This window comes from Patiria miniata, unplaced genomic scaffold (genome assembly GCF_015706575.1).
Source record: "Patiria miniata isolate m_02_andy unplaced genomic scaffold, ASM1570657v1 HiC_scaffold_28, whole genome shotgun sequence".
In the NCBI taxonomy this organism is placed as follows: domain Eukaryota; kingdom Metazoa; phylum Echinodermata; class Asteroidea; order Valvatida; family Asterinidae; genus Patiria; species Patiria miniata.
In genome coordinates this window covers 6,830,879-6,845,008 of record NW_024037067.1, presented here as the reverse complement: position 1 = coordinate 6,845,008, position 14,130 = coordinate 6,830,879, and the positions used below count along the sequence as shown (strand labels likewise).

General features: G+C 42.3%; 1 protein-coding gene across 1 annotated transcript in view; it reads left to right on the top strand.

Annotated features, from left to right (window-relative positions):
* Window positions 1–247: 247 nt before the first annotated feature.
* The window catches only part of LOC119734722 (meiosis regulator and mRNA stability factor 1-like), a 59,226-nt gene continuing 45,343 nt past the window's right edge, over window positions 248–14,130 (top strand). Inside the window, exons 1-4 of the mRNA XM_038208261.1 lie at window positions 248–268; window positions 826–2,361; window positions 4,754–4,965; window positions 8,142–8,259. Of these exons, the coding sequence (XP_038064189.1) occupies window positions 840–2,361; window positions 4,754–4,965; window positions 8,142–8,259 (1,852 nt within the window). The 5' untranslated portion in view covers window positions 248–268; window positions 826–839. The remainder of the gene's footprint in view (window positions 269–825; window positions 2,362–4,753; window positions 4,966–8,141; window positions 8,260–14,130) is intronic.

Genomic DNA, 14,130 nt, shown 5'->3' with positions numbered 1-14,130 from the left:
GGCTCAAAGCAGCTTAAATAAACCAAAATAACCATCTCTGCATTCACAGGTACCCATCTACTCCTGGGTGGGGAGAAGCAATGAGTGACAAAGGGCCTTGCCCAAGGGCACACGCACCATAACCCAAGGCTGGACTCGAACCCACAACCTGCAGATTTACTCGCAGACAACAAATTCAATGCTCCAGACCATGAGGCCACGGCACTGCACTGCACAAATGCTAATGCTTGCATCAAAGAAATGTTTTGCTCTGATGATCAGTTCTGGAGTATGTTTTGTAGAGAGTCAATTGGTGAAATCCTTGTCTTTGAATCAACTCAGACATCCAACTTGGCCCTGACAATGTATCAGGACTCGGGAGTATCAGTTAGCAAAGGTTTAGTTACAAATGACCTTTTCATTTGCCAACAAGTTCCAATGGAGAGCGTGTGTTTTTTCGTTCTTCATTTGTATTCTGCTGTTTAGAATGATATATGTGTTCCATAAATAATGATTGTTATTGATTTCTTCTTTGCTACACACTTTAAAATGCAACTGTTCAATACACATCTTCAGCAGGTGCGTGCATGTAACTGACTCGAACTGCACACTGCAGAGGAATGATTTGCCCTGCTGTGCAGGGTGTGCTTGATGGGGAAAAGAATCATTGTTGCGACAAGTGAACAAAACTGTGAAACACCTCTTTTTATGTTGCCTCATGTATAACTCATCAATTAAGTTCAATACTTTTATTTGTTTTGTGGTCTTGTAAACATGGAACAGCATGCATTTGTTTTTTACAAGTTCTCTTTGAAAATTATCATATAGCTCTGCCTTTCTCCACAGGTGAACGAAAAGTCATGCAGGATATAAAACCAGAAGATCCAGAATTTTGGTGCCAAATGTACACCAGGAGAACAGAAGAACAGACATCCAAGAAAAAAACAAAGTTAAGAGTACGCTCGAAGAGTTACAGCCCAACTCGCAGCCTGGGAAATTACAGTCACAATTTGAATCTGACTGGTCAACTGGAAAGGCCTTCTTATGGCTCCACATGCCTGGTATCTCTTTCATCACCACTGGCTACAAATTCTAAAGATGATAAGAAAAAAGATTCCATTGAAATTGACCAGCATAAGAGGCAGGATGAGGGTAAAGGCAATGCTGCACGTAGTAAAATACACTATGATGTAACTGAAGTGACTAAAAACAACGGAGAAGTTTCACCTGTAAAGAGAAAGAAGACAAGAGGAAAGGCCCGAGCTCATGATCGCGCTACCATGCAGTTTATCAGGAAGGCCAAAGCAGACTCTATGCCTTGCTGTGAACAAAACTCAACTGGCCAATTCAGTTCCTATAGCAACTTGGATGCAGATAATGTGAACAGAAAAGTAGACAAATCAAATCTTAAAAAAGTAAATACATGTACTTCAAATTTAGACCTTGAAAAAGAGACTCCGGGAGTGGCATGTAATATCCAGCAGGAAGCTGGAGAAATGCAAGACAATCAACCATGTCTTTCATCCAGTTCTGGGGTGCATGGTTTGTGTCCAGGCATTACTCATAATGCGTATGTTCTTCATTGGTTGCAGCAGCATAGTGGTCAGCCACAAAACCAGAATGTAGACAGAAAAAATCCACATTTGCATAATAGTCCTTGTCATCTGTCATTCCAGGCACCTTCTAATAGTTGTTATCCATTTCATAGTAGCCCAGTTCATCAGTCACAGTATGCTTATAGTGACTGCCCATGCACACCTGGCATGCAAGACATGACTAATGAACTAATGACTATGATCCAACAAGAAACATCACAGCCATCTTGTTTGCTTCAGCCACCAGGGGATTTTCATTCAATTCCATGTCAAAATCAACACCAAATTCCTATTTCTCCCGGTGCCAAGTCTTTTCTAGCCATGTTGCAACACAAGCCTGAAATGTCAACCATACCTTGCAGCCATTGCCCAACACACCTGTCTTCCATTGAACAAACATGTCATGCCCTTGGAAATGTTTGTCATCCTTCTTCAAGCATGAATGTACAGTGTGTCTCACATGGTGGCCAAGCATGCAACAGCCCGCAGCACTCGGCCTGCTCACCAATTGTCAGCCCACCTCGGTTACAGCATAAAAGTCCTTGCAGCAGATACCATACTCCCAACATAAATATGTGTTCCTTAGAGCATGCTGCCATGTTGCTGCATCGAAGTCAACTACACGACAGTCCTGTACGTCTCAATACAAGTAGTCTCGGAGCAAGCCATGGAAGTCCAGCAAGAACGACAATGATGCAGAACAGCCCTGCAAACTCATCTCAACAGATACTTGAAGATAGCGTAGCAATGAGCTCTTTCTACGATGGCAATGCTGATAGGAGCAAATGTGAGTCCAATGCTTAATTCTTAATCGTTCCGTTGCATGACATGCAGTTGCGGAGTTGTAGACACGTTGTGTATGCGGGCCAACTTTAAATTCATGCAGTACAGGGCGACTCATTGCATGACGGCATGAACAGTTTGACCACCGTGCAGTGAATTAATATGTCCTGTATGGATTGTAAAGTCAGGGACGGTTGCCAAATTATCAAAGTCCATGCAATTGACCCATGCAGTAATCCTCCAAAATTGAAATTTTGTAATTTAAGTAGTGAAACATTTTTACTAAGTGCAGATTATCATTTCACAGCTGAATTGAGTAGTCTGGCTCTTGCTTTGATACACTGCAGAGCACAGAAGCACATAAAATGTGAAACTATAAAAGTTCAATCCAATTTGCCATTTCTTTTCACATTGACATCCTCAAAGACAGTTCATATACAAGAAGATATAATTAAGTGTACAAAGCACAAGAATTAAATGTAAACATTAAATGATGCATGTCAATATGAAGGAAAAATGTGCAGCTTTCCCAGGGACAGGACAAGACTTGAAATAACAACACATGGAAGAAGAGATACATACATGTACAAAGAATGAATAAATAAATCAGGAAAGTAAATTCTTCAATGTAAGTTTGAGAACATAGTGTTGATTAAATATGGGCCTTAAACAAAAAGTGGGAAATGTATTGAAATTTAGATGGTACAAAACAGCAAAAAATATATAGCATTTTACCTCTGTACAAAATGTGGTGCTTTTATGAAAAAAAAAATCACAATTCAGTAGTATTTCAACATATGATATCCGCTGGACTAAACAGTGGAGGCCACATTGATTTTGCCATATGATTCATCATTCCTTCATAAAAAGTAACAAGAAATGCAAATCACAAGCTATAAAAAAATCCTTTGTTATTGTTCATCCAATGTTTCTTGTGACTTGTGATTTACTTGTGGCTAGACTACATCCCTGGCCTTTTCCAAATGTTTTGTTCATTGTAAAATGTCTGTTTTGATTTTTTTTAAAACTAATTGTGAACTTTATGACAGATAAAGAAACATTGCATAAATCCCATCAACTCAAAGAAATAGCATCCATTGGGCTAATGGGTAAATGCGTTGTCCCAAACATTTAAGTTTGCCACTCTCTCATGCAAACATATGCTTACATGTATGTCCTTATGTGCCATATTTCCAAACATTCTTCCCAGCAGAAGGGCCTAAGTCCAAGTGCCCAAGCAGCAAAACTAGTTCACTACATGTACATGTAGTTCATCCAAATGTTACACGTGGGAGAACATTAGAACCTAAAAAATGTGACTTAATTGCTAAGTGAATTGTTTGTTTGTGCCCTTCTGCAGGGCACCTGGCCATTTGAACAGTCATTTTTATAGAGTGGACATATGGCCATATACTAGACCATTGAATTTACAGTATCCAAGACACAATATTACAATTGCTGATGTAAGACATTTACGTTGAAATGACTGATGATCAATGTACATTGTCTTTTTATAGAACTGTGTCTGATACGAAAGTAAACCTTAATTGTTTTGAAACAGTGGAGCAAGGAATGGTCATATTGTGTATGAATATACAGGGTGAGTAAAAAAAAAATGAAACCCAAATGTCAGGACCATTGTTTTAGTGCAGTTCTGCATGTAGCACTTTCAAATTCTAGGATATGAAAGCCCAATTCATAAGCTTTCTTTTAGTATATAAGAATCATTCAAATCACTCATGTACTTTTCAAGTTACGGAGTTTTAAACACAACCACCGTTTTAAAGTTCAGTCCACGGATCACAAAAAAGGTGTGCCTTCTTTCAGCAAAACGAAAACAATTCACACACATCCTTACGTGATTTTGTTATCATTTTGCTGAAAGACCACTGAACTTTTTGTGATCCGTGGACAGAACCTTAAAACGGCGGTTGTGTTTAAAAAACTTGAAAGGTACATGAGTGATTTGAATGTTCTTGTATTAAAAGAAAGCTTATGAATTGGGCTTTCATATCCTAGATTTTGAAAGTGCTACATGCAGAACTTCACTAAAACAGTGGTCCCGACATTTGGGTTTCGTTTTTTTTTTTTTACTCACCCTGTATGTTTACATTTACCTCCTTCGTATATATGAAGTAGCCTTAACCTTGGGTTAAAAAGTTGTTTCTGAAAAAAAATATTATTGAGAATCCTCTAAATAATATAACTTTGCTTTCTTAGACTGCTGTTGTCTTAATAAATCAACACTGAATTGAAATTAAAAAAACCCTGATTTGAAATTGAACTGTAATGTGTTTCTGTGAACATATTAATAACGTATATTAGTAAACATATATTTGTTTGAAAAAAAAATGTACAAGTTGAAGCCTTTTTTTATTCTTTAACCCATTTTGTAGGTGATGACAAAAGTACCAGTGAAAACCCAGCCCCTATTGGTGTTTTCTGGGATATTGAGAATTGTGCTGTACCTCGTGGCAAGTCAGCATTGGCTGTTGTTCAGAGCGTGAGAGATAGATTCTTTAGTAACCACAGAGAGGCAGAATTCATGTGTGTCTGTGATATCAACAAGGAGAATGCAACAGTGATACAAGAGCTTAATGATGCTCAGGTAACTAGATTTTGTATGTATTTTCAAAACCTATGCAGATCTTAGCTTATCTTTCTTGTATCCCTCCCTGCTAATTTTCCCCATTTTATTTAAGGTGAGGCACTTTATGAGATGTCGTTTCCCAGGATCCTTCAATGACTTTGCATGTGCATGACTTTAATGTTCTTTCATAAATTTACAGTCTGCTTCCTTAGCTTCAACTGTTTTCCTCTTAATTTAAGTAGCTACCGGTATTGATCATTTTACGGGACATTTTATAACTTCCACGGGAGTCGTTCTATAAATTTAGGGTCCACGTTTTTCTGTGCCTTTTAGATATGACATGTATCTATACATGGTTTTGTAAATTCTGGATGCACTCCTTTATGCCTTTTTCCCCTAAGAGTAATTAAGCAAATTACCTACCCAACAAATGAATTTTTAACAGTACTAAATGTATAGAATGATCCATGGAGCAATATGTCAGGCCCAAAAATAGGATTCTTATTGGAAGCGAAGTATGGCTTCATTTATTTTCTCATGAAGTCCAACATGGAAAACTCCACATGCACTAAAATTATAACGTCATGATGACGTAACACATTTTTGCAAATTTTGTTAGAACTAAATTATTACAGAAAAAACTAGATTTATGTTTGTGAGCAAACATATGGCTGTTTCGGCATTTGTATATTGCATTTTTATGTCATGTTATAGACTGAAAGGACATAGATGTGCAGTAGAAAGTTGCAGAGTAATTGCTTCAGAGAAAGTTATAACTTTCCACAGTTGGACAACCATACCGGTGACACGCAAACTACTAGTGCAGTGTGCGAAGATGTTACAAATTTTTCAATTTTTTTTTAAGGATTTCTCACCAACACGTGCCACAAATTCAGTCTTGATTTTTTTTTTTACAATGTTATGAACTTTTACTTCTAGCATGGGATTATTTTAAGATGATATTAATTTGTTTGGACATCGTACATTTTTCACAACTAGAAAATATTTGCGATTTTTCGCATGAAAAAAAATGAGAAATAATTCATGTCTTACGACAAAAAAATTCATGACGTTCCAAAAAAAATTAACGTTTAGTTAAAAAAAAAATTAACGATGTCAGAAATATTTAATGAGTAGTCGCTAAAAATGTTACGTCTATTTGTGGCAAAAAGTTTAGACAGCGTGAAAATTTCATAACTAGTAATGAAAAACTACACGATGTCGCCAACTAAAATTCAAAACTGTTTATGTCCCTTCAGGCACACCATACAAACACAACATAATAAAATCCTTTTTTTTCCCTTAAAATAAAACACACCATACTTTTGGCGCCATGCCAAATGAGGCCAATTTCACATTTAATATAACTTTTGAGAACAAGAACAAAACCAGTTTTGTTTGATAGCTTAACACTTGTACATAATGGAAATATAACTTACGAACAATTATAGATCAAACTGTGTAACTTAATGCAGCACAAAAAGTGTGGAGGAGGGCCTGGCCATTTTTGCTGAAAATGAAACCAGTTTCTATTGATGCAGTGGCACTTGTAGACTTTGAATACAGAGTGATTTGAGGTCAGACTAATTGCGGCGCGAAAAAGGCGGAGGGGGCAGGGGCCACCACACCCCTGACCCCTCCATGCACATTTTTATGCCCCGCGGCGAAGCCGAAGGGGCATACTGTTTCCGCCTTGTCCTTCCGTGGGTGGGTGGGTGGGTGGGTGGGTGTGTTAGTGGGTGGGTGGGTGGGTGGGTGGGTGTGTGTGTGTGTCCGGACAAATCTTGTCAGCGCGATAACTTGAGAAATACTTAACATATGAACTTCAAATTTGGTTTGTGGATTGTCCTTGGTAATCCTAAGAAGCCTTTTGCATTTGGGGCCGAAAGGTCAAGGGTCAAGGTCACAGTGGCTGAAACAATAGAAATTTTGTCAGCACGATAACTTGAGAAATACTTAACATATGAACTTCATATTTGGTTTGTGGATTGTCCTTGGTAATCCTAAGAAGCCTTTTGCATTTGGGGCCGAAAGGTCAAGGGTCAAGGTCACAGTGGCTGAAACAATAGAAATTTTGTCAGCGCGATAACTTGAGATATACTTTACATATGAACTTCAAATTTGGTTTGTGGATTGTCCTTGGCAATCCTAAGAAGCCTTTTGCATTTGGGGCCAAAAGGTCAAGGGTCAAGGTCACAGTGGCAAAAACAAAAGAAATTTTGTCAGCGTGATAACTTGAGATATACTTTACATATGAACTTCAAATTTGGTTTGTGGATTGTCCTTGGCAATCCTAAGGAGCCTATCGCATTGGGGTCGAAAGGTCAAGGGTCAAGGTCACAGTGGCTAAAACAATAGAAATCTTGTATTTAATCTGAGATCATAGGGATTAGGGATTAATTCATATAAAACCTACAGAAGACACTAATGCTGTCAATGAACGTTCCATTTGACCAAGGTACATGTAAGTTGATGTTAGAGTGGTGTTATGTCATGGAAACAGTCACGGTTGCGGGGCATTTGTGTTTGTAAACACACCTGACTTGTTTCTTATATCGTCGCAATGCACTTTTTAAATCGTGCCAAGTTTCCTTGACAGGTTTGCTGATGTTTTGATATAAATCAAGTCTGATCTAAAATCACTTTTAAATTATATTTCCATTATCTACAAGTGTTAAGATATCAAACGAATCTGGTTTCATTGTTCTCAAAAGTTTGATTAAATGCAAAATTGGCCCCATTTGGCTTGGCGCCAATGAGCCTAGGTTTGATTTAGCGAAACTTAAGACTGGCCATTCTGCGATCAGGGTCGATAATACTATGCTATAGGACCATAAGGGGATTTGTTCCTAAAATTTTGATTAAATTCTATCCAGCTCTTAGTCTAATAGTTCTAGTTAGGTAACACGTTTATCTTTGAATTTTTCTAAATGTTCCTGTGAAGTACTTACAGGTATCAACACCACCAAATCAATCATTCTTAAGATATCATAATTAGAGTCTTAAATTAACACTTCCGGTAACACCGGAAGTAAAGGTCACATGACCTTGACATTCCAGCAGGCATCGCTTCAGGCCAATATAATGCAGTGTGCAAAGAACTAGAATCATGCATACCTTATCATATCTTTGATACATAATGTGTATGGTGGGTGGCCACAATATTGCCTCATTAAATCTATGTTTTTTGGCAGGTAACCGTGGCACACATCAATGCTACTGCTAAAAATGCGGCAGATGACAAACTGAAGCAAAGCTTACGCCGATTTGCTGACACACACAGTCCTCCAGCTACTGTAGTGCTCATATCAGGTGCGTTTCCACCTCTAACATATTGTAACGTCTCTCTTTGGTGGAGTCGTTATCAAAATATGAGTCATGAAGATACCGGTAAAGCATTTTACACACACTTTGCTACGTGGTTTATTCAGGAATATGTATCTCAACAGAGGGCGCACTATACAAAACATGGCCTACCATGTATATGTCTAAGTATTAAGAGCCCTGTGGCTGGAGAACCCAGCTTGTTATGCTGAGAGCTCTGTGACTTGAGAGGAAAGCTTGATAATGACCAATCTACTATTGCTTACTGCTTACTGGTCCCGTAACCCGCTGGGGTCGTAGGGGTGCTGCATGGATGAGCGTTGGATCAATTGGTTCCACCCCTGACGGTCTTGAGCAAGGGCCTGTGTTGTGGCAAAGCTTTCCCTGGTCCATTCGGCGATGTTGTCTGTCCACTTTTTCCTCTGTCTGCCCCGTCTCCTCCTTCTCTGCACTGTACCTTGGAGGATGGTCTTTGACAATCCGCTTGCTCTCGTAACATGTCCGTACCACCTCATTTTCCTTTTCTTCACGGTGGTCAGTAGATCTTCATACCGGCTGACATGTTGTCTGATGGTTCTTTGGACCTCCTCGTTTGTAATGTGGTCTGTGTAAGAGATACCAAGGACTCTTCTAAAGCATCTCATTTCCACTGCTTGGATCTTCTTTTGCAGTGCTGCTGTTAGTGTCCATGACTCACATGCATACAGGAAGATTGAGAGGACCAATGCGTGCAGGAGCTTCAGCTTGGATTTGAGAGCGATGTTCTTGTCTCTCCAGATTGGCCTAAGTTTTGCTGTTACTGCTGTTGTTTGTGCAGCTCTTGCGAGGATTTCGGTCTTTGATCCCTCCTCACTGATGATGGCGCCGAGGTATTTGAACTGTTTCACTGTCTCTAGCTCTTGGCCTCTGACTGTGATCTTCCTCGTGATTGGCTCCGTGCTGTTTGTCATCAGTTTGTTTTTTTTCTGAACTAATCTCCATGCCGTATCTGGAGGATGTTTCATCCAGACAGTTCACCAGGTTGGCGAGTTCTTCTTCCTTCCCTGCCAATCCGTCAATAACATCGGCAAAGCGAAGATTTGTGATGATCCGCCCTCCAATGCCTACTGAGCCGGCATGATCCTCTAGGAAAATGTTGAACAATGTGGGCGACAGGAGGCAGCCCTGACGGACTCCAACAGATGTTTTGAACCATTCACCCACTGAGCCTTTAACAAGTACCGCACTGCTAGCCTTGGCGTACAGTTGCCTGATGATTTGGATCAGCTTCTGTCCCATGTTGTAGTTCTTCATTGTGGCCCAGAGTGCGTCATGCCATACCCTGTCGAATGCCTTCTTAAAATCAATGAAGACACGGTAGATATCTTGCTGATGTTGACTGTATTTTTCGCACAGAACCCGCACATTGAATATTTGTTCTGTGGTACTTCTTCCACTGCGAAAGCCGGCTTGTTCTTCGGCGATAATTTCTTCAGCTTGAGGTTTTAGCCTGTTCAAGATGATCTTCAGCATCACCTTGCTTGCGTGGCTGATTAGGCTGATAGTTCTGTAATTTTTACATTGCTGTAGGTTGCCTTTTTTGGGGAGCATAATGATAAGTGACTGTGTCCAAGGTGTTGGCCACTCTCCAGTTTGCCATATCTTTTGGTGAGGATGTCTGTCACTGTATCTCCTCCGTGTTTTATTAGTTCAGCAGGGATGTTGTCTACTCCTGCAGCTTTCCTACTCTTTAATGATTTGATAGCTGATTCAACCTCCTCACGTAGAATTGGGTAGTCGTCGTCGTTCGACGATTCCTGGTCTATGAGCACGTTAGGATCTCCATGTAGCTGGTAGTTGTAAAGGTCTGAACAATACTCCGTTCATCGATCTATGATGTCCTTTTCTTCCGTGAGACAGTTACCTTCTTTGTCTTGGATCGTGCTGCCTCTTGACTGTCTCTGTTTTGTGAGATCCTTTACAACTCGGAATGCTCGCCTACTGTTGTTCTTGTTGAGGCTGTCTTCGATGTCCATGCACTGTTTAGCAACCCAGTCATCTTTAGCACTGTACATGTCTTACCTGATCTTTACTTTGTATGCTGTGTTCTTGCTTTTCTTCAGCTCTCTCCTTTTGTCACACAACTCTAGGATCTCATCTGTCACCCAGGGTTGGTTTTTCCGGCGGCGTTTACCTAAGATCTCATCCGCTGTTTCTGTCATCACTGCATTAAACTTGGTAGTCATTGCTTCAGTACCTTCGTCAAGCGTTAGCAGTGGTGCAAATTTTCCGCCAATTATTGCTTGAAAGGATTCCACGATAGTGGGGTCCTTCAATCTGTCCAAGTTGAACTTCAGTCTGATGTTCTTTGGCTTATTGATCTTCTTCAGCTGTACTCTAAAGTTCATGATCACCAGGTCGTGATCACTACCTACATCTGCACCTGGGAATGACCGCGTTTTGACTCTCTTGATCCCTGATCGAAACCGGTTTTGCACCAGGATGTAATCGATCTGACTATGGTGTATTCCATTTGGAGCAGGCCAGGTCCAGCGTCGTGATGCTTTATGGACACCAAGGGTGTTGGCCAGTACCATGTCGTTGTAACTGGCAAATTCTAACAGGCGTAATCCTCGCTCGGGGCCACAGAATTTCTTCCAGTCTTTTAGCACATCGGCTCTAACCTTGGCGTTCCAGTCACCCTGGATGATTAGTATGTCTTTTTTGTCAGCCCTGTTGATGATGCCCTGGAGTTGGGTGTAGAACTCCTCCACTTGGTCATCATCGTAGGCTGTTGTTGGTGCATATGCCTGTACAATTGTGATGTTAAATGGTGTTGCTCGAAGGCGGACGGAGATAAGTCTACTGGATACTGGGCGGCACCTGAGCACTGAGTTTCTGATGTTCTTGTTAACAAGGAACCCAACGCCATTGGTGTGTTTATCAGGTTCTCCGCTGTAGTACAGTGTATGACCTTCCTCTGTAAGGTGTTCTCCAAGATTCTTCCATCTGACTTCGCAGAGACCCACAATGTGCCAGGTGTATCTCACCAGCTCATGCGTGAGTTCTTGCAGTTTCCCCGACTGAGAAAGTGTTCTCACATTCCATGTGGCGAATGTAATGTTATCCCTCCCACGGATGTTCTTTGGTGAGGTTGCACCAGTAGCATATTTGTCACCTCCACCCTGGTGTACGATGAAAGGCGCGGTCCTTGTTAACCCGGCGATGACCGATCCGGTGTAGTAGTTGATATTTTGCTCATCATCATGTAGTGTATCTTGGGCAGAGTTAACCTGGTGGCGCCCATCCCTCTCCAGGTTTGATCACAGCCGACTTCCTCCAACTAGGTGGGTCACCCTGATCACGAACACGTAGCCGTTAAGTTCTTCTAGGAACTCTTCTGCCCTGGCCGGTGAATTCATCGAGGAAGTCTTTCGCCCAGTGGTGCCATGTTAACACCACCCCCTCACGTGATTTAGCCCGCCAGCTGAAGCGGTTACCGGGGTGTGGCGCTTGGAGCCATCACGTGAGAGATTAGTGGATGGATGAGGACCAGTGATGTCGGTCCACCCTGCCATGTAGGGTGCAGCTGCCAAACATCAGAAGGTGCTACCTCTATCCAAACCACCTACACCCCAATCTACTATTGCTAAGCGCTTTATATAGACTTTTGCGTCTTAGCCAATGAGAGCATTGGATTCTGGTGGTTATGAATAATTCATATATGTGCATAAAGTGTATGGAGAAAACCTGTATGGAGGATAACACTCCTGTTACGGTTGACTTAAAAAAAATATTCTAGTGGAAGAAAGTCTGAGAGTTATGGTTAGTGGGTGATGTAGGATTACTCGTGGGTGCATTACGGGGAAATTCAGGGAAAAGGTAAGGGGTAACTTTATCGGTACATAGGTTTGTGTACAAGACTTTGTCTCCAGACTAGTTGAGAATCTACACACAATTCTATGGAGTAAAACTATGAGTAAGGGGAAGTAATTTGACCTTTAGTGTACCGGCCATGTGACAGGTTCTTGGCAAGTGGTTTAGCGGGTCACACTCGCTGGGTGTGCAGGGTCACTGAGTGTCGAATACACGGGTATGTTTAAGGGGACCACACTTGCTAAATGTTCAGGGTCAATGTGGAGCGAATGTGGGGGTAAGGTGTTTGAGGGGAATTCGCATCGACTCTAGCGAAAGCATGTAATTATGACTAAGTTTTTAGGTGGACCAAGGGCTGGTCTCACAACGGTACCGGTACATGCGGTGAGCGCTAAATGTATTGCCCTGTACAGGCATGCAACTTTTCCTCGGCTGCCGTCCAGTTTTTCCCGATCAATTTACATGGATATGGTTTTCCCCCGTGCTGCAATTATGTCATCCATGGGGCCCCAAAGTAATTCGGAAACACCTAAAATACGGCTGGCCATGCGACCGCGCCCGCTGCTACTCCACCGGCACGGCCTCGTCGGCTGTATCCACGGTCCCCTTATCCAGCAATCCGGGTGCCAGGGCCCCCGGCACCCGGAACCCTAATAAACCATGCACATTTTTTTGACCTTTGGACACTCCAGTCGTGTTAGTACATTTGTAATTGCCTTTAGTTCTCTCGGCGCTCCCATGGACTCGCCGTCTGAACCTCCTGCCCAAGATGTTTCCTCTTCCCTGTCACTTCGTCAGGCAAATCAAGAGGACACAACTATGCCCCGATTACCACGCTTTTCACCTGGTACAACGAGACGTGGCGCACGCATTGGGATTCTGTGAACCCAACACCGGCTACACAGCCAAGATTTTTAAGTGACTTGCTCAACTCTGCCTTCCACTGACTGCAAAAGTCCCTTTGGGCAGTTCCAGTGAATTTAATCGAGTCTGCCGTCTCAACATAGAGGCAGTTATACTTGCGAATGGCTCATGTCCCTTCCCTTCCAGGGGCGAGACCTCTTTGCCATTCAGTTTCAGACTGCTTCGGAGAAGACCAATTTGATGAAGGTTCATCCAAAACTGTCTTCCCAGTCGTCCACAGCCGTCAAGCGTTGGATTTACTCCACCGCTCGACGCCCTGCAAATACATGGGCCACCTTCTGTCCTTCGGCCTCAACCGACGCCTTTCAGCCACGGTTCAGCTGGCGGAAGTGAATATACCCACCAATCACAGGACCTGTGAGAACCCATTTGACCCAATTTTCACCAGGTCCTGGGGCTCACTTCAGTCCGGTGGCTAGTCAACACTGTCTCACTCGGCTACTGCCTGGAATTCTCGAGTGTCCCTTTGGCAGACACAAACGCATGCCAAACTCGGGTCTTCACAAGAATTGTAAACAAGACACTGGCCAGCGCCTTCCATTGTCAAGGTCTATGGATGTTCATAAACCTTGACGACGGATTCATCATTGGCGCATAGCAGGCTTCAACGACTCATGCAGTACGTCAGACCCGCTCAATTTCCAAGGGCCTGGGTTTCGCATCAAGGATTCTAAATCCCAGCCAATCTCATCCCAATGGCCCAGTTATTCGGTGCTGTCCCCGATCTACTCTTACAACAGGACCCGGCTTACCCGACATGGGGGAGAATCGCCAATGTTTGTCAATGCGATTCTGCCATGGCCTACTGGCGAACCTCATGGACTTGGTTTCGCGATGCCGCCTGTATAGGGGCCTGCTTCAATTTTCTGGCCCTCTTTTGTCCACGGTTCCACCATGTAACCCAAAGGGTACCGTGTTCACAGGCTGCGTCCCTGGTGGTGGATCCAACTGAACAATATCAGCCAGGGTTTTTCCCGCCCTTTAGGCCCACCATAACGATCACAACAGATTCGTCTCTGTTGGGTTGGGGCACGTTGATAGAATCTCACCAAACGGTGAGTCTCTGGACTTACCATCAGT